This window comes from Lipotes vexillifer, unplaced genomic scaffold (genome assembly GCF_000442215.2).
Source record: "Lipotes vexillifer unplaced genomic scaffold, Lipotes_vexillifer_v1.1 scaffold195, whole genome shotgun sequence".
Taxonomy (NCBI): Eukaryota; Metazoa; Chordata; class Mammalia; order Artiodactyla; family Lipotidae; genus Lipotes; species Lipotes vexillifer.
Genome location: NW_006799532.1, coordinates 268264 through 293662, shown reverse-complemented (window position 1 = coordinate 293662; position 25399 = coordinate 268264). Strand labels below are relative to the sequence as shown.

General features: G+C 38.1%; 1 protein-coding gene across 1 annotated transcript; it reads right to left on the bottom strand.

Moving 5' to 3' along the window:
- Nucleotides 1-362: 362 nt before the first annotated feature.
- On the bottom strand, nucleotides 363-21020 carry STARD6 (StAR related lipid transfer domain containing 6). Its single transcript, XM_007471663.1, has 6 exons — nucleotides 20931-21020; nucleotides 20692-20741; nucleotides 10494-10620; nucleotides 7201-7318; nucleotides 4763-4856; nucleotides 363-564 (listed from the first exon to the last, which is right to left on the bottom strand). The coding sequence occupies exons 1-6, from the start codon at nucleotides 21018-21020 to the stop codon at nucleotides 363-365; spliced, it is 681 nt and encodes a 226-aa protein (XP_007471725.1).
- Nucleotides 21021-25399: the final 4379 nt, after the last annotated feature.

The following is a 25399-nucleotide window of genomic DNA, read 5'->3' as shown; positions in this document are numbered from 1 at the left end:
TCCTACAGTTATCAATGTCAGCAGTAAGTGAAAGAAAAACAATTTAAAATATATTTTAATCTTTAATTAATGCTGACCTCTGCCTGTATATGCTATCTTATTGATGTTTTCTTGCAGGGCATTTTCCAGGGAAAAAAAGGAAAAGATAAAAGTGCATTAAGAACATTGGTTGTTTAACATTATTCTTATATGAGTTTAAAAACTATATTTAATGCTTCTCTTGTACAACTATGAGCTCTTATTTTCACAAAGTACCTTCAGTAGTTTGTTCAAGAATACAGTTTAGAATAGTGTAACAGTATTTATGCATATTGACTTAGAAGTAAAAGGCAGTTAACTGCCACGCATGATTTTAAATGCCCTCATTTCTTCTTTAGGAATGACGAATGCCCATCATGATGACATCCACGTCCTGATGGAATTTTGTGTGTCTTTACTCCATCCTTTACATTGAGGAGGAAGCTTACTAAATTGGAAGGCACGGTTGCTTCAATTATTGATGGGGCCAATTTTCCTCTCATTTCTGTCTGGACAAACATCACTAGTTTGGAATATGCTGGGTTCCTGTAAACAAAGGAAGAGTTAAAAAGTGTAAAGAATTTTTAAGTTTATCTATGGAGTGTACCAGTTGACAAGGAGCAGGAAGCTTGTCTTATTCGCCAGTGATTGCCCACATAGCACTTATGACAGTGTGAACAGCTACTGAAGGAAGGAAGGACAAAATGTAGAGTGATTTGCACACTCATAAGTAACTATTTTACATAAAAATATTAAGTAGTCAGACTATATCTTAAAGTCTTCAGATTTAGTTATCATTTCCTTTCTGTCATTTTATTGACTTTTTAAAATTATAAAAGTAATATATGCTTATGAAAATTTAAACTGTAGAGCATTTTCACGATTCCCCCTCACTCTGTTCACCAGAGATAATCACTATTTATAAACTTGACTGTATCTTTTCAGGTTATTGTCTATGGATATAAAAGATAGCATGTATGTACATATATGTATATGTACCCCACATATACGCACACGTACATTCTTGGTTTTACAAAAATGAGACATATTTATTTTTCTGGAATTAGTTTCATTTTCCTCTTAGTATGATATCATGCACCTCTTTCTGTGTCAATCTATACAGATCAGCTTAATTGTTTTTCATAATTGCACATGGTATTTCATACTCTAATAACCAGTCCTCTATTGACCGTCAAGGGGTTGTTTCTCACTTTTTGCCACTGTAAATAAAACTGCAGTAGGGCTTCTCTGGTGGGGCAGTGGTTAGAATCCGGCTGCCGATGCAGGGGACACGGGCTCGGGCCCCGGTCCAGGAGGATCCCGCATGCCGCGGAGCGGCTAGGCCCGTGAGCCATGGCCGCTGAGCCTGCGCGTCTGGAGCCTGTGCTCCGCAACAGGAGAGGCCGCAACAGTGAGAGGCCCGCGTACCGCAGGAAAAAAAAATTAAATAAATAAATAAAGCTGCAATAAAGCATCTTGTAATGTATCCATTTGCACTTCTATAAATACTTACATTGAGTTTCTAGGTCAAAGTTTTTGTGCATTTAACATTTTGAAATGTTATCTTCAAAGTGCCTTCCAAGAAGACTGTAGTATTTTACATTCTAACCCAGTGATCTTCAAACTAGAGTATATGAATACTTGCCAAGGGGTATGAGAGACTGAATAACATTTAAGGGAATAAATTTTCAAATCTCTAACTTCCATGTAACTTTTCCTTAAACTGATCTGAGAATACGTCTCTGATGGAGATGCTGGCTTTTCTCTTGCCACCAGCCTGTTCACACCACCCTTCTATTGCTTTACAGAACCAACGGATGCCTGTCATTCCCCCCTGAATAATACTGAATGGTACCAACGTGTTTTACTCTGGCATATAAAAATCTTTGAGATGCTAAAGGGAAAATTCAATCTATTGGAAGTGAATTGAGAAAGTGAATGACAGATGACTGGGTAATAAAACCTTACCAAGTCATGTCAATTCTTTGCTTTCAATAATATTGTAAGGATCTAATTGAGTTGTCACCTGATAGGTCGTTAAAAACAATTTTTGATTATAGGTCACTATGTAATTCACAGCACATAACTCAGAAGAATTTCAAGGGATTGAATGACAGTGCTAGGGTTGCACTCTCTCCATTTTAACTCACTCATTTATGTGAACAAAGTTTCTTATGCTTATTTTATAAAAATGCAAAGTAGACGTAGACTTGATATTAAATGTTGTCTCATTCTATTAGATGGGACATCTAGATCAGCGCTTTTGTCCCATGTTTTTTACAGTTAAATGAGTGTAATTGATAGAAGCATGGACTCTGAAGCCAGTCTGCATAGTTTGAAGCTGCGCTTTGCTATTACCTATGTGTAACCCTGAGAAAGTTACTTAATATCTCTGGGCTTCCATTTTCTTTTCTGCAAAATGGGGACAGTAATACAACCGACTTCATGAGGTAATTGTGAGGATCAAATAATTAACTTATTTGGTATATGTAAATTGTTTGTAACAGTGTCTGGCACATAGTAAGTGCTAAGTTTTGCTAATAATATGTGTTTCCAATAACAATTTGCTTTTTTTTTTTTTTTTTTTTTGTGGTACGCGGGCCTCTCACTGTTGTGGCCTCTCCCGTTGCAGAGCACAGGCTCCAGACGCGCAGGTTCAGCGGCCATGGCTCACGGGCCCAGCCACTCCACGGCATGTGGGATCTTCCCGGACCGGGGCACGAACCTGTGTCCCCTGCATCGGCAGGCGGACTCTCAACCACTGCGCCACCAGGGAAGCCCAACAATTTGCTTTTATATTGAACAATTATGTAATATATTTTTATTTTTATCAATGTGTAGTAATAACAATTTAAACCAGTACACACATATATATTTTAACATTTAGATACTTGGGGTCATAGAAAATAAAACAAATTTTAAAAATTAGGCACTTATTTTTTGCTGAGGTATGATTGAAAATAGATAGATAGTAATTAATAAAAGAACCCAAAGCATAAGATATATTCTATTAGGATAAAATTATGCAAGGGAAAAAGAGTAAAAATATGGGATCAAGGAGAAAAGAAATGACACAAACTTTCTGACTGTTAAAGGTTATATGTATTTCGAAATTGATAATGTAATGGTGCGTTTCAAGTTGTTATGGTATTTAGATTCCATTGGATGCACTTAGAAGGGTGATGTAACCATTTTTTTTAAATGTCAGGATTTAGAGTATGCTGGAAATTGCACCCTCTTAATATAATGCCATGAAAAATTTTAATATCAACTTAAAAATGCGCAAGGTAGTATACAGTTTTACAAAATTCTCTTGGGGGGTTTGAAGACCACTGCTCCAACAAACCGTGAGTGTCTATATTCTTACACCCTCTCTATGCAGAGTTTAGACTATTTTTACATTGTCTCAAATGGCTGAACTCACTAGCAGTTTGTATAGTCTTAAATCTCTATTTGAGTTTACTATGGCTTTACACACTTAACAAAGCCTTTCCAACATTTACTGTAGAGTACCTTTACTACAGATAATGTGTTTTATAAGTTTACTACAGGACTTGGGCTGCATGGAAAGAGAAGGTACAAAATTACTTTTTTGTCAGTACCCTTCTCCAGCAGGATGCTAGGCAGAGTTTCCACCCTAGGTGGGATATCTAAATCAGAGCTTTTGTCCTATGCTTTTTGCAGTGGAAAGGGAATGGTGACAAGGTGCAAGAAGGGGACTTTGCCTGTGAAGCACACTTTAGGTTGTGTAGCTTCCCAACTAGAGTCCCCACCAGCAGCTGATGTACCTAGCTGATATGGAGTAATAATCCTTCCCTGTTTTGTTCTTTCCTGCTGTGGAGAATAAAGTCCTGGCCATAGACACAAAACTGATGGTTGGGCAGAAAGGCCATATTGTCATCAACATCATCATCTGCATCAATGATCCTGTCCATTAGTGTAAATATTTGTGAATATCTTTTAGTTCTCTAATTCAGTAGAGAAAATATTAAGGAGTATGGGTCTAAATGTAATTTTATTTTGACTTCCTTCACAAAAATATTTTTCTCATATTGAGTGGTTTATATTTGACCACTATAAAGTTTTACACCTGTTTTTATGTGTCAGTTTTATTTAATATAAAATCATTTACCAAAAATTGAAACGTAACGAATTTGTAGAATGCTATACATTGAATTAATATATAGGCATTTAAAGACTATGTGTATTGGATGTTACCATCTTATCCCTAGGCTGGCCACCTGTGGGCAGTGACTCATCTCTAATTTCTCCAGCTCTTCCCTTTCTGAATTTACCTACTGGATGGCTCATTCTGCAGGTATCTGTTCTCAGTAGGTAGTCCATTGGAAAGAATTTATTCAAGGTAAAGCATTCATTGCTGATAAACCTAACTGCATTATAATTCTAGAGAATTTATTTTTAATTTGAAAAAATTCCTTAATAATTCACAGAAGTGACTCTAATGGAGAAACATAAAACATCAGGTTAAGGTTAATAGGAGGGGGTGAGGGTGTTTGTATATATGTGACTAGTGCCAGAAACCTCAAATCATACTTTATAGGGAATTATCCATTCTGATTATACTTAAGACAAAACTACTTAAAAAATTATTTTAAAAATTGTATTTAGGGGCAATTTTTTTCCCAACAGAATATACCAGAACATCTTTCTGGTGAGTTAGTTAACAAATTACAAATTGAACTAAAAAACTGTTAAAAAAGAAATATATGGAAATAACACTTACTCTTGCAGAGGTGAACATATATAGCCACGAGCATGATTACAACCACGGATATAATTTGAAGATGGAGGATATGCTGGAAAATCCACACTAGTAGCTATAAGTGATTAAAAAAAAATTAAAATGAAACTTATTCCACAAGGATGAAAAATTCTGTTTCCAGTAGCATATTTTAAAAGATGTATGACATAGCACTTGATTTAACTCAGTTATTATCAGCAGTGACATTAGCTTTATACATATATATGTATGTTTGCACATTTGAATGTGTACACAGGCCAAAAATGAAAGAATATCAGTATGATCACTATTATCCTCTCAAACTTTTTCATGTAGTACTTTGAAAGATGCTGTTATCTTTCACATACAGGAAAAACTGTTAAAAGTATTGTTCAATTACTTTCTGAGATTTGAAGCAGAAATCACAAAGAAAGAGACTATTCTATTAGGATAGTGGGTTTATAGATGTTTTGGTTTATAAATTTTTAAAATAAAATATTTGATGTAGATATTTGGTCTGTCAACAGAAGTAGTTTAAATGCCCCTTTCTGCCAATTCCCTGTAGCTAATTTCAATATATAATTAAAAATCAGTAGATTTTGATTTAGGAATTATGCACCATAACTGCATATTGTATGTGAAGTTAGAAGGGAGGTGATCTGATTATGATTATGATAATTATATATACTCTTCCAAATATATTTGTTTACTCTGTGCAACTGTTTATTCTGTGCAACAGAATATATTTGTTTATTCTGTGCAACTGAATCATGCTCTTGTCAGAGAATTTTCCTATATGATTTTAACATAAGCAATCACTTCTGTAGAAACATAATGTTAAGCACTAGCTTAGGACTAGCTTAGGAGACAAATGTGGTGGAATCAATTTCCCATTTTTATGACCTGTTTCATCATCTTAACAGAGCCAATTATGTTGGTAAAATGGTACTGCCAGAAGTGATATTAACATTTTTTTTCACTGTTTAAAATATGGAGATTATATTTGTCTCTATTTTTTAAAATTTTGTTATATTCCACAAACAAGTATGGGTCTTTTGTGAGGCACATAGTATGGTAGTTAGTACCGATTTTGGAAAATCAGAAAGACTTGAGCTGCTTATTAGCTATGTAACTTGATTTCTGTGAACTTCGGTTTCCTCATTGGTGAGAAAATGCATGCAAAATATTTAGCTCAAAGCAAGGTACACAGTAAGCTAGACAACAACAGAAACATTAAGAAGAAAACTATCAGTAATCATCAAAAACTCATTCAAAGAAAATCACTTAAAGCAAATTCAGTAGTGATCACTGAATGACTGATTATAACTATTTATTGATTTTATCTTCCATACTTATTTTTTACCTTCCCTCTGACCACTAAAAATGAGATACAAATTGAATGCTTTCAAAATATAGATAATAACAGATCTATGATTCAAATGGACAGTATTTTGTGTTATAGGCAGTGAATAAATTTTTATGTGCCCTCATTTAAAAATGAGACGACTAAATGACAACTGTATGAAACTATATGAGACAACTATGTGAAAGTGATGAACATCAGTCCCCAGTGGTATGGGCAAGAGAGCTAACTGTGTGCATGAGTGCTATCAGCAGAGCAATGACTCAGTCCTGGACTTGGAAACTTAAGAGTCCTACAGATATATCAAAGTAACTGCAACCTTGTTGGAAAATAATAATTAACAACACTTAACTGTCCCTCCCCAAGTAGTTTACAGTAAGGGAAACTATTCACATAGGAATAGTGAGATTAAATTGAATTACAGGGAAAAAAAGGGCTCTAGGCCATTGTCCTACCAAAGTCCCTTCACCATGAATTATCTTGAGTTCTTGGAGTCCAAAGATCTTTGGGGTGTGAACTGGTATGTTTTAAGTGAATAACGCAAATTAGGAAGTGGTTATGTATTTGTATTTTACAGAGTGACACGTTTTTTTTTTGACGGGGGGTGGATAAGGGTATATCAAAAGCTCCAGTTTTTAAAAGAAATATAAGCACATTTATGAAAACACCTATCTATTGAAATTTTCTTCATGAGTTTTTTCAGTTTCTAGATATACCCATTCTTTGTAATTTAAATACAAAAGTATATATCCAAAGATCAATTTTGTTTCTTAGTAGTTTTATAATGTATGTTGTGACGTTTTAGCCTGCAAGTATCTATCCATACTGAGTGCTGCAGGGTATATGCTGCAAAGAGGCCAGGAGATGCCATAATCATTGACTATGATATAAATGGCACCTCTAGAATTAGGTAAAACTTCAGGCTTATCTATATTAACATGCATTTATTGGTTTCACTAAGTAAATACAAAAATAATTAATTGAAAATATTGTTTCTTTCAAACTGTGAGTTAAAAGTAAAATAATTTATTAATGACTCATAGTAATTCCAAAGTGTGGGCAAAATGTTTCAACTTACAACTGATAATATCCATATTCCCTTCGCAATGCTTCAAATACACTAAGTCGATAAAGTCTCTGAGGGATATTGAGCCCATGGCAAAACTTTGTGTAATGGTATGACATATGAATGTGTCCTGAAACAAACTGCACACCCCAAAGATCTTTGGACTCCAAGAACTCAAGATAATTCATGGTGAAGGGACTTTGGTAGGACAATGGCCTATCATATTTGGAAAAAGCAGGGCTTTGAGGTTTTAAGAATTTATCACCAAGTCAACTTGCATTTTCAGTGTTAAAGAAAAATTAGGTGTATAATTATAAGTGCAAGGCAACAAAAGCGAAAATAAACGAGTGGGACTACATCAAACTAAAATGCCTCTGCACAGAAAAGGAAACTATCAACAAAATGAAAAGGCGACCTACAGAATGGGAGAAGATATTTGCAAATCATATATCTAACACGGGTTAATATAATTGTAAGTGTGACAGAATCAGAAAGGAATCTTGATATTATCTAACCTTTGAATTTTTAGATGAAGAAACTGAAGCCTAACATTAAATTACATGTAGAACTAGAGATATGTATAGAACTAGAACCTGGATTTCCAGTACAATATTGTGTCTACTACCCCACACTGACTAGGTAATATATTCTGAAAAATATATTGACTTAGCAGCCTGTGGTGTAAGGCCTAAAATTAAAGGCCAATATATGCACTGCTTTGACATCTGGTAAAACTGGGAGGGTTGTGAATGGCCTAACTGCAAGTTCCTCTCCCCACTCTGTTCCCACAGATAAGAACCCTTAGTCCAACAACCCTCCTTATCAGCAGGATCAGACACAATGCCTACTTATACCTGAGTAGTGCGTTTCAGTTCCCTGCTACCCTGCAGAATTATTCCAACAACGAATCAGATCCTCCTGCAGGGATCAGGGGTCACCTCAACCTCTTGAAACTACAAAGCCTGCCTTGCACAACCCCTAGTTATTCGCTCTGTTCCTGAGTGCAACTCCCATGTCACACTGCATGACATGGTGCATCCTTGAGAGTTTAGCTAAGCTACTCCACGGTACTGCTGCCTCAGTATCCGTTCTGTTTGTCCGAGCAGCCTGCAGGGGCCTTAAACTAACACTAGTCGTCTCATGTAAGGACACCCCCAGATGACAGCCCTCAGAGTCACAAGCAAATGTAAGTTCCTGATATGACTTCCCCAACAGCACTTCTGATCAACTGTCTCTCCCACTTCCCAGGGCCTTCCCCTTGTGAGCACCTTAGGTAAGATGCCCCCTGTGGAGCTTACCAAAACCCTGCTCTTTTTGGTTCCAATTGATCAATCTGGCCTTAGCCCAGGAACCCCAAAGCACTCCACCCACAGACACTAATAAAGGCATGTGCCTCAGGTCCTGCCTCTCTCTGTCTGCAGCCTGCCTTGACCTCCCCACATGGGGCCCTTGAGCCGTGCTGTACACTTCCTCCTCAACCTGTGAGTAATAAACTTCTCTATTTCAACTTCTCTTGTGGTCTTTTTTTGAACCTGGCTCACTATTGGCACCCTGTGCTCCACTAACAAATGTTAATTTAACAAAGTCTTAACAGTCCTTCCTGGGCTGTGATTAAGGATTAACAAAGTGCTGTGGATCTCATTTGTCTAGTGCTGGTGTCATGTGTTTGACCACCACCATACCCCTAGAGCAGGAATCCCTTCCTCACCAATGGGGTGAATGAGTCAGTTAAAATGCACCCCTGGAAGTGAATGCTACAAACATTCACTGCAAGGCAGACTAATGCTTCTCACAGTATAATGTGATTCAGAGATACTGTGGTATACTGGAAAAGGCATCAAATTTGGAATGAGGAGATCAGGTATAAGTCCTGGTTATACCATACATTGGCTGTGGTGACCTTGGGCAAATCACAAAATTCCTCTGAATACGTTTTCAAGTTTTTTGATGCCAAATCTAGTATACTTTCCATTATTACAGCTGACTTGCAGCAACAGCAGAAATATCTGAAATGCTAATGAAACTGTATAATTAGTATCATACAATCATGAATGAAACAGTCCAATGTTTGGATTTTCATTTGTGATGGGCCATGTTCAAATCCCAAGAAGGTCACGGACAGGCATTCTTTGTGGATAAGAACTTCAAGGCCTCTCTACAAGATGAATCTGCTTTACCTTTCTGGGCTTTTCTACAATCTCACTCCCATCCCAGATTTCAAAATCAGTTTAATAAAAGGAGTTAAAGTTAACCTACAGAGTTCTAAATAAATGATAAGGTGATGGCAGATATGTGGGCCATTTGTTTTGATGAGTGGAATGCAGCTTGGAGACTCTAAGAACCAAAGACTCAGTGATGTGGAATTTTACAAATGCAAGTGTTTAAGTTTGCATTACTCCAACATTCACATTTACCAGCTCCTTCTAATATAGTTATTATTAGCCAAACAGTAGGACTCAATTTTTAAAAGCCGCTTATGAGGTATAATTTACATACTGTGAAGTCTAGCAGTCTTAATAAGTGTCAGACCTATACTGTGTTGTACCAGACTTCAGAATCCCTCACCCCACTCCTGTCTTCTTCCTGTTCCTCCTTCTTTCTACCAGCTAACAGCCTTTCTCATTTCATTCATGTTTTTCTCCTCCTGAGCTTTCACTCTACCCTCACCTCACCCTGATCTTCTCTCGCCTTTTAAGCCCTATTTGCCTCTTGCATTCTGTCTTTCTTTCTCTCACATCTATGACTTTAGATTTCTAGTCCATTACTTATATTTTTCTTTTCTCTGTTTTTATTCTCCCTCTTCACTTCTGAGATAATGTATTTGAAAGTGTTTCTAAAACCACAATATAATGTTATTTCACACTTACTCTTTAAAAAAGTCACATGCTGTTTGTTCTTAAGTCCTTACAGTAAGTGTCTACAATGTTCCTGTTATCTAGTGTATTATGACTAAGATAAATCTACTGACTTCCCATCAACAAGGCATGCTTAATCTTTTTATTCCACCTAATGGAGGAGGTGAATCCATGAGTTCAGTCCCCTCAGTAACTGAAGGCACACATCTGCAGGAGAGCTGACCAAGTTCAGAATGTGGTATTCATTTAAAACAGAATAAAGGTAATTGGAATTGAACTCTTGACTAATAAAGAAGGAAGTTTTAAGCTTTTTATAAAAATTTCCACTTGATTTGAACCTATAAAATACAAAGTGTCCACATAATACAGATTTAATAAACTCAAATCACTAAGATAGAAAACTAAAAGTGTACTCATACAGTGAAAGTCCAATATTAAACAGTAAATTACCGAATCAATTTTTTGTACCATGCTGTACATTTTCAGTGATTTGTCCCATGTGACCCTGTTTTCAGGTTTGTAGAGGAAATCAGATAGTTTAGATGCTGATTCTGGAATTATTCCTTCAACACGATATCTAGAGTTAACAAAATAAAGAAAATTCAAAATTTAATAAGTTTATTCTAAGTTGAAAATATAATGCTATCACAGTATAAAGCACACTGATTTAGCAAATAATGTAAAGAAAACTTGAAGGTAATATCAGCAATTTAAAATACTAATATTTGGGCTTCCCTGGTGGCGCAGTGGTTGAGAGTCCGCCTGCCGATGCAGGGGTCACGGGTTCGTGCCCCTGTCCAGGAAGATCCCACATCCCGCGGAGCGGCTAGGCTCGTGAGCCATGGCCGCTGAGCCTGCGCGTCCGGAGCCTGTGCTCCGCAACGGGAGAGGCCACAACAGTGAGAGGCCCGCGTACCACAAAAAAATAATAATAATAAAAAAATAAAATACTAATATTCAATTGGAAGTAGCCAGGTTTATATAAATATGCATTGTAATAATATAAATTATTTTAAAATTCATTTTTCTACAAATTTTGTTTATAATGTTTCTATAGTTGTCTTTTTCAAGGGTCTACTTTCATTTAGAATTTTTCTAAACTCTTTCTTATAAACATTTACCTACTGTATTTATCATAAGCCAACAGTAATTCATGAGAAGTTTGTGTGGTTGTGCAATATCTTGTGGCCTTAATTCTTAATTGAAGGATGTAATACGGTCTAAAGCAGTGGTCAGCAAACTTTTCAGTAAAGGGCCAGATGGTAAATAATTTAGGCTTTGCAAGCTTCATGTTCTATGTTGCAACTATTCAACTTTGCCAGTGTATCAGTGAAGCAGCCATAGACAATATATAATGGGCACGCTTGTGTTACAATTAAACTCCATTTATAGACATTGACTTCTGAATTTCATTTATTTTTCACATGTCAAGGTTTGGAGAAGTAACTAACCTTTATGTTAATCCATCAATAGAATTGGGTTGGGCTATCACAACCAATGAAGTTAGGACAATGTGAGAAAACTGGATTAAAACCCACTATTTAACAGTGAGTTGTTAAATGAAAATGAAATCTGAATAATATTGGCCATACATTCTCTCTCTGTTAATCATTCTTTCTAAACTAAGGAGATAGGTTTAAGTAAAATCAAAATTTTAAACCTCTAAAAAGTTAAAATTTTTGGAGGAAGTGAGGTAAAAACTAAATGCTATTATTACAGAAAATAGTTGTTATATTTATGAAGAGTTCTTCCTCTGAACCTTGTTTTTATGATTTGGTAAACAGGTAAGTCATTAGACTATTTTTTTGTATGTTAGTCTCTCTTTAAAAGCTCAACTGGTCCCTAGTTTTCTCTGTGAGATATCCTAAAATTTTCTTAGTATGTAAGGTTTCCTTCCTTCAGATCTACAAAGTTTTTAAGAGCTTATTATTAAACTCTATAGAAGACAGTGACAAAACAACCTGAATAATTATCAGGTCCTTTGAAAAAGAAGGCAGATGTAAAACAGTTAAAATTTAAGCACAAAACTATTGTTAAGGGGTTTGTATATACCTCCCTAGAATGCTTTTTTAAATTAATCTGTTCTCTAATTATATTGTAAATTTTGAGGATAAAGAGTTTTTGACTTTTTTGTATTTCTAACTAACATCGAATTAAGTATCTTTTATTAAGCACTTACTATATACCTACTGATAATGACTACCCTTAATCTTTTAATAGCATTCTTTTATTGACTGAGTGATCAAACATTTACTATTTATTATGTTGACGCTTGAACAACATGAAAGTTATCAGTACTGAGCCTCATGCAGTCAAAAATCCGTGTATAACTTTAGAGTCGGATTTATGTATCTGTGGTTCCTCCATATCCACAGTTCCACATTCAAAGATTCAATCAACTGCAGACCCTGTGGTACTGTAATATGTATTTATCAAGAAAAAATCCATGAAGTTAAAACCCGTGTTGTTTAAGGGTTAACTATATATATACTTCAGCCTAGCAGAGAGTCAGACATATAATCAAAAAATTATTATATGGTTTGGTAAGTGTTGAAGAGACAGAAAGCAAAAAAGAAAAAAATCAAGGTGAGAAGGGGAATAATGTGCTGAAGCTCTTTTTGGAAGGTTTGCCCAAACCCTTTTATAGTTATTCATGATAAAATTAGGGATGGACAATATTGAAATGGAGGACATTTAGGCATCAGCTGCTTTGTTTCTTCTATTTTGGAGAGGAAGTTTCGATTTTTAACTTTAAGTAACGGTACATACATTACATATAATTTACAAAAGCATTTTGCTTTTTTCTTTCAAAACTTTGTTTTAAAATTGTATGCATATGGATAGCTATCCTTCTTGTATTATATTTTAAATGCTTAGTATAGAAGTTCTCTATATTTTTAATTAAAATCCTTTATTAATTATGTATATTGCAAATATTATATCTCTGGCTACAGCCTACCTTTTCACTTATTTCTTTTGGTACAGAAGTGTTTCACTTTACCATAGTCAATTTGACCAATATTTTCCATTATGGTTTGTGCTTTTTATGTCTTCTACAAGATATCCTTCCCTACTTCAAGATCATTAAGCTACTTTCACACATTTTCTCCTACAATTTTATAGTTTGTATTCACATTTAGGACTTTAATCTACCTGGAATGGATATTTGTGTATAGTGTGAGGTCAGCATCTAATTTTACTTTTTACATATGAATAATCACTTATGTTAGCACAACTGATTATAAATAGTTCATCCTTTTCCATTTTTTTGTAATGCCTTATCTGTTACATATCAATTTTCCACACATGTGTAGGGCCTGATCATACCCATATATTATTGCAGAGCCTCCCTGACATCTGAAAGAAGCTCCCTAGAAGAGGCAGGAACTTAATAAAAACTCTCTTGATTGAAGTTGGCTTGTAATAATTCTAAATTAATACTTTACACCTGCATCTGCATAGTTCTTTACACTGAGATACTTAATATTTGATTTTGCTGATGTTTCATAGTTGCTAGTACACACAGGCAATAAAATTAAAATGTTAAGAGAGTACCATATAGAGTCAGCCCACCTGTTTTCAAATTCTAGATCTAGCTCTTACCAGTTTTCTGACCTTAGGCAGGTTACTTATTTGAAGTCTTGGGTTTCTCATATGTAGAGAGAGTAATATTTACCTCATAGGGTTGTCATGAGGACTGAATAAATTAATATATTTACAGGATAGTACATGGCATGTATTAACTGTTCAATACATGTTAGCCATTATTATTTCACATATATTGAGTCTTTTATGATAGTCACCCCACTCTGCCTTGTATTATAGGTATTTATGTACTTTTCTCTCTTACAAAGACTAAAAACTCCTTGAGGAGCAAATCTGCTGGATAAAATAATGAAAAATTAACCTTAAGAGGTTTTTTTCTTGAGAATGTCAAGATTATAAGCTTTACAAGTATATGCATTTTGTTTTGATCACCACTATACTACCAGCACCTAGAAAGTGATTAATGAATAACTGAATATAATGAATGAACAACATCATTTTAAATAAGTCTAGATACCTAGCTGAACCTTGCCAACTCCTGGTTTAGACTGTCTACTCAATGGCTAATTGTTCATTTTCCAGTCATTTGTAAAGGTGAGAGAAGTCTGAGTTATTGGTATTATATGACTGCAAGGCAGAAATTATTTATTTTGCTTCCTATAAGATTATGAAATATAATTAAAGTTGTGTCTTGGGTAGAGGGTAGGTTACTAGTTAAAAAGTACCTTACCTTGGCCTTCCCTGGTGGCACAGTGGTTAAGAATCCACCTGCCAATGCAGGGGACACAGGTTCAAGCCCGGGTCCGGGAAGATCCCACATGCCGTGGAGCAACTAAGCCCGTGTGCCACAACTACTGAGCCTGCATGCCACAACTACTGAAGCCCGTGCGCCTAGAGCCCGTGCTCCGCAACAAGAGAAGCCACTGCAATGAGAAGCCCACGCACCTCAACAAAGAGTAGCCCCCGCTCGCCGCAACTAGAGAAAGCCCGTGGGCAGCAACGAAGACCCAACGCAGCCAAAAATAAACAAACCAAATTTAAAAAAATGAATAAAATCTATCTTTAAAAAAAAGGTACCTTATCTTAATTCACTAGTTGGAGGTGTATTGGAGTTACTGGCTTTTAAAAAATATGTAAATATCATGCCTCTTTGAAAACATAAAACTTCTCTGTCTTGAATACTTGAATCTATCACTGAATGAGCAATTCAGTATCTACTGTGTTCAAGACTCTTCAGAGATATCAATTTTGTCATATTTGAATCTAAGAACTATATTTTTATATCTGTTGATCATTAAAATGATTGGTTCTTTGGATATTTTACTAAGATCTATAATAAAGCTTCATGCTCATTATGAATAAAGTGACCAAGTCAAATTAAAAATATTTTAATTATTCTCTCTTGTCTCTCACAGTTTCTGACAAGCTTTAGCTGGTAGGTGGGATAATGGATACATGAAATTATGTTTCTTACAGATCATCATTTCATGAAGCAATGAACACCTTTTAGTAAATGTGCATTTGTTTCAACATGCTAATTTGAACATGCATCTCTAAATCATTTTATAGCCTTTTATGGCTCTGTGAATGAGTACTGCTGAGCAGTAAACTAGGAGGACAAGGGAGGAGAAAAACAGTGGAAAGTGCCTGTTTTTGCATAACTGGGGAAGCACCTGTAAGATGATAGGCTTTTTAGTGATCTTATTTTTGGCATTTCCTATGTGACAATTAGAGCTGGGAGTGGGACTTCCAGAGTGGCTATGTGAGGGGCTAAGGAAACCCTCTTCTACAGTCATTGAACTGGTGAACGTTACTTTTAAAAACTACTTAAATTCCCTAGAAATTGACCCAACAGCACACAGGAAATGAAGAAACATTTATTCAAGAAAATCTACTAAATCTAGGTAGGAAAAGTCAGAGTCTGTAGCATTTGAGCCACGACCTCCTTCCAGCCACCCCCCGCACTCTACGGTAGCTCTGCTCCAGCTGGGTACAGACTAGAAGACAGGGGCTCCCTCTCCCCACGAGATCCAGGCTAGGGCTATGGTTTCATCCTGGGATCAGCAGGACACTGACATCTCTCATCACCGAAACTCTCAGCTCATGTTGTAGAAGCCCTATTCCCCGCATGCACTGCTCAGAAGACTAGCGTTTCCTGACACCTGATCTCACTGGTAGGGTGAGGGCTTTGCCCAAGGCACAGTAGGCTGTGAATCCTGGGGCCTAAATTGCCCCTCACCCCTAGAATAACAGGAGCAAACTGAGAAAGCCATGGTACCATCCTTCCCCTGTGCTACCCACTTGCTCATGGAGTAGAGGTGTTACTTGGCTTCAGTGTATTAGTGCATAGGTCCCTACTCAGAGCAATCAGAGTGAATGTTAGGCTGCCCTTAATCAGAGTAATGAGAGTAGATATACGAGGTTGCCCACTCAGGAGAAATCAGAGTGGGTGTACTAGGCTGCCCCTACTAAGGAACATTCAGAGTGATGTACCAGGCTGTCCCTGACCGAGAAGCAATGGGAGCTTTGTACTAGGCTGCCCTTACTCAGACAAATCACGCTGGATATGCTAGGCTGCCCCTACTTAGGAGCAATTGGTCCAATATGTGGCTTGACTGACTTGCAAACATTCCCCAAGCCATACACAGATTAAGTAGCGAAGGGCTGAAGTCTTACTGGCTCAAGAGACTTAAGCATAATCTCTGAGTCATCACTGACTGAGCAATAAGCTATTCTGACAACTTTAAAATAAAACCATACTCGTCGCTGGTGGTTTGGAAGAATGTGTGTACCCCAAGGCTATGTCCTCTGGGGAATGACTGGTGACACAACTTCTAAGCTACCGGCCCACTGGCTACATGCAGGGCAAAACCATAAAACTCCCTGAACTGTGAAAACAGTTTCCAAGCCACACACAGAATTGACAGTAAAGGGTAAAAATCTTACTGGCTTTGAGTGCTAAGCACAACTTGTGACCAATAATGGCTTGTGTTAACCTAGGGATGACCTATAGGATGCCAGGCTAAAAGATAAAAACAAGGACACAAATCAGGGCACATATATCTGAGGCTGCAGACTGGGGGTGGGGGGGAACAGACTTCACGGAATTAGTCCAGACAAATCACTAAACAAATAAATGCCCAAGCAATAAGAAGCCCTGGGTGAGTGGGTGGAATCTGTATCCAAAGTTGCTATATTACCTAAAATGTTCAGTTTTCTTTTTTTTTTAAGGATTAAAAAAAAAAAAAAATTGATTGATTGATTTTGGCCGAGCCATGCAGCATGCAGGATCTCAGTTCCCTGACCAGGGATCGAACCTGCGCCCTCGGCAGGGCAAGTGTAGAGTCCTAACCACTGGACCTCCAGGGAATTCCCTAAAATGTCCAGTTTTCAAGAAAAGTGTGAGGCATGCATGCAGAGAAACATGGAAAGTGTGATCTATACACAGGAAAAACAACAGGCAATAGAAAGTATTTGTGGGATATATGGGTTAAATTTAAAAATGAAATTATTTAGCTTAGTGTGTGACATACAGTAGATTAATAGGGGAATTAATAGGGAACATAGGGGAATGTGTCAGCTGAACTGTGTGCTGGTAGGTCTGTATTTCATCTCTTGAGGGTAGAAAGGAAAAAAATTCCAACCAAAGAACTGGCCCCCTTCTCATGCATATAGGCAAGTGCTCAAAGCTAACCACAAAAGGAGCTTTTTGGGTGGGAAATTAATAAGAAAAGGTGAAAGTGCTGAGAAAATATCTTCAGGCTTTGTTGTTGTTGTTCTGTAGTTATAAGGGAAACAAATATGTTTAAATGCTTTCTATTTGGCAGCCAATATAACGTAACTAAAGTCCATAAATTCATTCAGGAAATACTTATTAAGTGTTTATGTGACAGATACTGTTCTGGTGTTAGGGATACTACGATGAACAAGAGTTTATTTCTAGTCTGCTTCTTGTTCAAGTTCCTATTCTCAAGTTTATATTCTGATAAGAGACATAATAAATAACACAACAGATGAAGAAGGTAAATTTCATCTAGTGATAGATGCTATGAAGAGGTAACAGCAGAATAGGGTAGTAAACAGTGGCTTGGTGTATTTGAGAACTTTGACCAATTGGTCAGGAAGGTCACTCTGAAGAGAAGCAATGAAGATGAGATCTTGAAAACAAAAATGACATCAGCCTTCATTTGGGTGAAGAGTGCGCTAGGCAAGAAAAGTGCAACTACGAAGGCTCTGAGATGTGCATTCGTGCCAACAGTAGTCCTACGTGGCTGTAGCATAAGGAGAGCAAGGATGCAGCGGCAGGAGAGGTCAGAGAGGTAGGTGGGGGCCAGATAGTGCCTTGCAGAGCATAATAAAGCCTTTAGAAGATTTTAGGCAGGGGAGCAACACTGAATTACATTTCAAAAATCTACTTTAACCATTGTGTGAAGAATAGGATGTAGTTGAGTAAAGGTATATATGAGGAATCCACTAGGAAGTTACTGAAAGAATCCATGAGATGCGGGAGAATGATAGTAGAGAGATAATGAAAAATAAATCACTTCTCTCTGTACATACCTAGTCAATTAGAGCTTCTATTAGAATCCAAATCTGAGATGAGGGACCCATTATCTATCTAGGTCAATGTTTTGCAAGCATGTTCTTTGTCGAAAACATTTGGAAGAGTCTGAATTACAGTTTGACAGATGTCTTTACTTTAGGACTTCTCTGAACCTTAGAGAAGAGAAAATAGTCTAGAGTGTTTTGAAAAACTTGACAATGCAACCCATTTTCCCCACAGGGCATTTTGAAGGATAATTTCTCCCAGACACTAGCTTGGCAAACCATATTAGACCATGCTACATATCCCCAAAGTGTGCACTGTTTACACTTGGTTGTCCAGTCTAAAGTCACATGCATATGTTTCTTGCTTTGATTATTTATAACCCTATAAATAAAACTGTGAAGCTTGAAGCACTGGAAAATTTGAAGCTTCCCTGGCTTTTCCCCTTGATTTATTTGACGGCAATCTCACCTTCTTCTCACTCCAAGCTGGGGGAGGTAAATGTTTCGACTGAGGCAGACCAACCTGACCAACATGTTCAGATTGATTTCCTTTGGAAGAACCTAAATATCTGCCCCAGCTGATTTAGAATAATATAGATATTTTGAAAAATATTAACTGCTCCAGTCACACTCTCCTTCTGTACATAAACATGCTAAACTTAGAAGAATCAGTGCTTGACAAAACAAGCATGCAAAATTGAGATTTGTGTATCTTCTAGCAGTCTTAATTTTGAAGCTGTGCTTGATATTTATTGGATGATAGTTTAACTGTAAAAAAGAATTAAAAGAGAGTTTGCCAAAATCATCGTGTGATAGGCAGCCTCTAAAATGGCCCCCAGTGATCTCCACTTCTTGGTATTGACACACTTATGTAATCCCCTTCCCCTGAGTCAGGGTTGGATCTAGTGATTCACTTCTAATAAACTGAATACTGCCAAAATGATGGGGGGGTGGGGTCCCTTCCAAGATTAGGTTACAGAAAGACCCTGGCTTCTATCTTGTTTGCTCTTTCTTTGGCTCTCTCCTAAATCCCTCCCTCTGAGGGAGGCAAACTGGCATGCTGTGAATAGCCCTATGGAGAGGCCCATACATCAAGAACTGAGGAAGGCTTCCAGCCTAGCGCTGGCAAGTAGCTGAGGCCCCCAGTCTAACAAGCCCACGAAGAACTGACTGCCGGTGACTGTGTAAGTGAGCTTGGAAGCAGAGCTGCCTTCAGATGCGACCTAAGCCCCAGACCACACCGTGACTGCAGCCTTCTGAGAATCCTTGAGGCACAGGCACCAAGCTAAGCTACACCTGGATTCCTGATGACATAAACCATGAGACAGTGTCTGTTAAATCACTAAGATTTGGGATAAGATATTACTGTGTATTAGTAAATAAATTAGTATGCAGTGCATATAAATTTCTCTTAAAGCAAGTGCAAAAAGTTTCAATTTGTTTTGTCTGTGTAGTATGGCATGTAAGAGTACAATATCGTTGATGAAAAATTTGAATAAATAAAAATTTGAATAAAATTTGAATAAAACAGCCTTATTGAGGCTATTTTTTGAATGGCTCTAGGCATTGCGTAGAGCACCTTGTATAAAATACCCAGCAAGTATTTGTAGAATAAATACCTTCCAAGGTTTCTTTGATGTATAGGTTGCTGTCCACACTGGTCTGACCTGGAAGGCACCAAAAAACTAAAACATCCAAAAGTTTATTCCCATAGTGTGCCTGGGCTTGACGTTACCCACTCCCTGCTCAATCTATTTTTTCAAGTGCCACTATTAGAATCATTAATTATTTAGATAACAAAGGTAGGGATTACCTTCCTGATAATTATTTAAATGAATAAGAGAAAGTATACCAGCTTTGTCCTACAGTAAAAAAACTGAAATGAAACACAAGATAGATAATTATAGTCAGATGAAAAAAAGAGCAATAAGCACAAAACAGAGTAGTGAAAAGGAGTGGACCCCTACCCCTCAAAAATAAACTAAATAATGCTTGGTTTTCTCAATAGCATATGATGATCTGACGGCACTCATGTGATATCACGAGCAACAAAGGAACAACTCTTAAAAAGAAGATTAAAAATGTCAGCACAATTTCCCTTAGAGTACTTGTATCTGAAATAACAGGATCCTCAAAAATATCCTTAAAAGCAGCTTACAGAATAAATTATATATGTTAGCAAGAGGAATATATTGGGAAAATAAACTTTATCTTTAAGTGGCTCATTTAATGGAAAGGTGAAGTTTTAAAAAACCACGCAATACTGTTAGAAAGAAAATATCAATCTATTTTTATAGTAATTATTTCTTGAAGTGGAAATTTCCTATCTTAGTGAATTATTCACTAGAAGTGATTTTCTTTTCTGATTGTCTTCCGATTTGGAAATTAGATGGTACATATTTGCTCATTTTATTAATTTTACATTTCAAACAAGTGACTTTATAATTAACTTCTACTTCCTGTTCACTATCAAACAACGTTTTATAGCTAATGAAGCAGCATTGAACTCTAGATACATCAATGTCATTGAATTCAAAACAATGATTGTACTTACAGATTTCCACGGAATTTCTTAGAAGCCTTGCCGGAAACAGTTATCTTTTTCTCAAAGGGGAATAAAAATCCCCAAATAAATTAGCTGTCAGATACAGAGAAAACAAAAAACAAAAAATAAAGCAAAAGTAAAAATTTTTTTTTGGCTTGTAGAAGAAAATATTTTTAAAAATGTCTTTGCAATGAATTGTTTCTCATTAAAAAACAAACTCTTGAAACATATTTAACTTCTTTTCTTACTGAAGTCTTAACCACTTTGCAGCCTGATGTATCTTGATAGTAACCTAAAATTTCCTGAGCAGTTTGTTGGGCAAGTGCCTTATAGTCCATCTACCTGCAAAGTTTTAAAAACAAATGACTGATGAGAATGTAATCATACAAAAAGTTTTTAAAATGCTGTGTTACATTTTAATACTATTTCTATGTCTGTCACATAGCAATGAACAATAACTACTTTTGGAATGCATGCATGCATGAATCTCTTCCTTTTTATTCATAGTCTTTCAAGTGAGAAAATGTGATATAGTAAAAAGAGCAGGCTTTGGCTTTGGAGTCAAAGAGACCTGGGTCAAATCCTGTCTCTGCCACAGACTAATTGTGAACCATGTTATTTCATATTTCTCTTTCCTCATTTTCTCAAGTTGTAAAGCTGGGACAATACCTAACCTGGTAGAACTGATATGAGGATTAAATGAAATAATGCACTTAAATGTCTTACCCCTTTGTCTGGCACATAATAGTTATTCAATAAATTGTTATTTCTAACAGCTAAATCATGCTTCCTTTCTCTTGTAAAGCAGCATAATCTGTTGATCACGTGTTACTGGGAATTAATCTTTTTAAAGTGAGTGGCAGTGGCACTAAATGATCTGACCCCTGCCTTCCTCTCCAAAGACAATTCCTACCCGTCTCCTTCTCTCCCACTTAGCTCCACTCATACTGACCTCCTGGCTGTTCCTCAAATACAACCAAGCAACTTCCTACCTCAGGGTCTTTGTACTTGCTGCTCCCTCTGTTTGTAATGTTCTTCCCCAATATGTTCAGAGGACTGACTCCTCTTCTTTGCTGTCTTTGCTTAAATGTTACCTCTTCAGACAGGATCAAATTCACATCAATTCAACTCAAACACATTTACTGAATCCTTGCTAAGGGTTAGATATTGTGGTAGATGTGGCAAAAAAGGTTGAGTAAGATGCTGTTTCTGCTTTGAATGAGCTCAGGAAGGTGGAGTCTCATTGGTCCTTTGGCCCATCACCCAGTTTTCAATTAAGGGAAGCTGGCTGGTGTGGTGGAAAGAATATGACAACACAGAGCTGGATTCAAATCTTGGTTTTGCCACTCACCACCAGCTTTATCATTCTGAGTAAACTGCTTAAACTTTGAACTTCAATTTTCACTTCTATAGATTGGGGATAGTAATACCTATCTCATGGGGTCATTGTAAGGATTAAGTGAGTTAATATACGTAGAAGTGATTGAAACAGTGTCGGTCCCCTTCTTGGTGATCAAAAAGTTAGTTTTTTTTCTTCAAATGGACACATTTACATCTACCTTAAAAAAAACTCTCCTAAGACCTGCCTGAATAAACCTTCTTAAAGTTTAATTATCAGCACACATCTTCCTTAGCTCTCACCCAAAGGCCTTTAGGTGGGATCATAAATCTATTTTCTCGTGTTTAGTTCTCCGGCAAGGCACAGCACGTAGTTGACATGTATATTTGAAAAGCATTAGTAAACCATTATAATTTCTCCTTCCTAGTAGACTCATGGTTACTTTACCTTTCCTAGTAGATCTAGTCCAGAATTTTAATAATTATTAGGACTCTTCTCCAAATCCTTGTGGAGATCTCCATAGCTTTCAACCTGTGAAGGAATGAAGTGGAAGTAGAATTGATCCATGAATTAGGTAAATATATTTGATAATTTCCTTAATATTTTCTCAGTGTCCTTTATTTATACTTTATGTACTCATTTGGAAACATTTGATATATCTTTCCTCAATGAAGGAAAAAGGTAGTAAGAGAAACATTAAAGATAATGTTTATGAAAAAGAACCTTTAAGAAATTATCTTTTAAAAGAATAGGTTAAAAAGATACTTAGGTGGAATGTGGATAAAAATGTCGAAGTTTTTAAGGTCACGCCATTAATAATCCTGGCTGGTCCCTGACGTGGGCTTGTCCCAGCACATATAACACGGTTCTTTATTTCCTACCAGCAAAATACTTGATACTGAAGGATCAAGAAATTGCAGATTTTTGGAACAAACCACTAGCATGTAAACTTCCTGCAGGGACTTTGTCTTACTCATTTTCAAATCACTAGCACTACTTACTGCCACAGTAAACATGTGTTTAATTGAACCACTCAACTAAATTTTGTAGCTTCTGGACTTTTTCATTTGCTAAGAAAAAAAGGGAAGGTTAAGCTTAGTGGGCTAGAGAGGGTGAAGAGAAGAAAAGAGCAAACAGCAAGACTACAGTTGTATTACCTGGTGATGTAACATCGGAGGAGCTGGAACATATTCAGATGGAGTAATGGTCAAGGATATCTTCACCCATAGGGTCAGTGGAAAATAAACACAAACCAACACTGAGATGGCATCTTTTTCCGATACACCACTCGGTTGAAACTGGATTCTTCGCACCTATCCCGTCCCAGCCTCGTAGACAGGTTCACACATGTTGTTAAGTGCGTCTTTACATCTGTTTGTATAATCTCCCTGTTTCTGGGCTGCCTGACTGGGTCCCCAATCCGTGCTGGGTCACTGCCATTGTTCCCTGGGAATCAAAGTCCCCAAGGAGTTTGTTAAGTCCCATCCCTGGCCAAACTCCCTCCTGCAATCCCGCGTCTGCTTTGAGGGTGAGGGGCCGGCTGGAAACCCAGGAAGGCCGGGCTCAGGGATGGGAAGGGGAAGGCCCTGAAGAGGACGGAAAAAAGTGATCGGGGGATCTGCCCCCCCGGCCGAGTCGGTGTCATATCCGGGGAGGGGGTGCTCTGAAAGCGGGGAGGCCGAGCGTGTTGGAAGGACTGTGGCTGTAGGGCTGGCTCTCAGCGACCGAAACGGCAGCCGCCAGGGCCCTAGGTCCCCATCCCCGCCCCGTCCCATCTCGAAGCCCCGGGAAACTGGCCGAAGGAAGCTCAGTCTGTCATATGCGCAGACCGGCCGCGCAGAGCCGTGACCGAGGTGGGGAGGGCACGCGCGGTAGCGACGCGGAGGTAGTCGAGAACCTCCCCGCCCAAGAAAGACCAGGAGGGAGAAACTACACTTCCCAGCAGGGAGAGCGACCTAACGCCCCGCCCCGCCCCCTGCCCCTCGCCCTGCTAGCCCCAGCGCCCGAGCGCCACGCATGCGCACCGCAAGCCAGCGCCATGTTGGGTCAGTTTGAAAGGGAGCGCGGGCTCCGCGCTCGGCTGTGACGGCGGAGGAACCTGCGAGCTAGCGGAACCTGAGGTCGGGCGGCGTCCGGGTCTGGGTGCTTTGTCACGTCTCCCGTCGGGTGGCAGGACAGGGCTTTGGGTGGAGAATTGAGAACGTGTGCGCTTTTCTCTCTTTCCAGGCCTTCGTCGGTGAGTTTGGCCGGAAAAGGGCGTGTATTTTCGAAAGGCGTCCCATCCTTTGACAGCCCGAGGGGAGGGTTGGGCTGTCTCCCGAGGGAGGGGGCGGGATGGGAGTCCCGGTGGAAAGCGGGAAACTTTAGGGGGAGGGTCGCGGAATGGGAAGGAGAGGACCTGACCTGGACCTCGAGGCGCTGTCGGCGATTGAAGCGGGCGGGGAGGCAGGGTCTTGGGCTTTAGGGGCCGTCACCTCGGCAAAACTGGCTGCTCGCTCTTGTTGTCTGATGAATGGTTTGTGAGAAGCCTGTGTCTGGGTCTGCGGTAGGGGGTGGGTGCTGGAATTCCCGAGGGAGGTGTTTCCTAGTTAAGGGCGGAAGCTTTGAAGCCGAAGATGCTCCGCTGCAGGGGCGCTAGCGATCTTCGCTTTCCAGGGTCATAAATTCTTGTCTTTTTGCTGCAGAACAAGCACATGTTCATTTTCATAACATAAATCAGAGCTGTTATTTCTAAGAGTTGTTCTTCATTTCCTGTGAGCTATTCTCATTGGTAATTTAACGCTCTACGTTCTGTTTTTGAATGAAAGGTAGTAGAGATCTCTGGCCACTCGTGCTAACGTTCTATTTGTCGGAATGATGGATTTCCTTTTGGAGATACACCCGGAAGTGTTAACGGAAGAAATGGTAAGATGCAGGGAATTTGCTTCCAGATAATTCTGTGGCGGAAGTGAGGAGAAGTGGGTGGATAGAGTTTCGTTGTGTTGGTAGTTGAAGCAGGATGATGGGTGCATAGGAGTTGATTAAACTTTTCTTTCTTCTTTGGTGTACTTTTGGAAACTTTGCACAATAAAAATTCAGTTGTGGATTTTCTTTTTGCCTCCTGTGAATTAAGATAAATGTTATTACCCACTTACTGAGAACTGTAATCCAACAGCTTTCCCTTTTAGGGTTTTGTTTTCGTTTTCAAGGTTTTGTAAAATAAATTATAAAATCGGTAACCTGTCCTGTGTTGGAATAAGGGAGGAAACGTTTGGTCAAGTTTGTTATCCAAGCAATATTTACTTGAGAAAAGTTAAAATCATTAGTGAGAGGGGTGAAGAAAGGGCAGAGCTGACTTGGCCTAGCCATTCTTTAGAGGTATACCAATAGTATCACAGC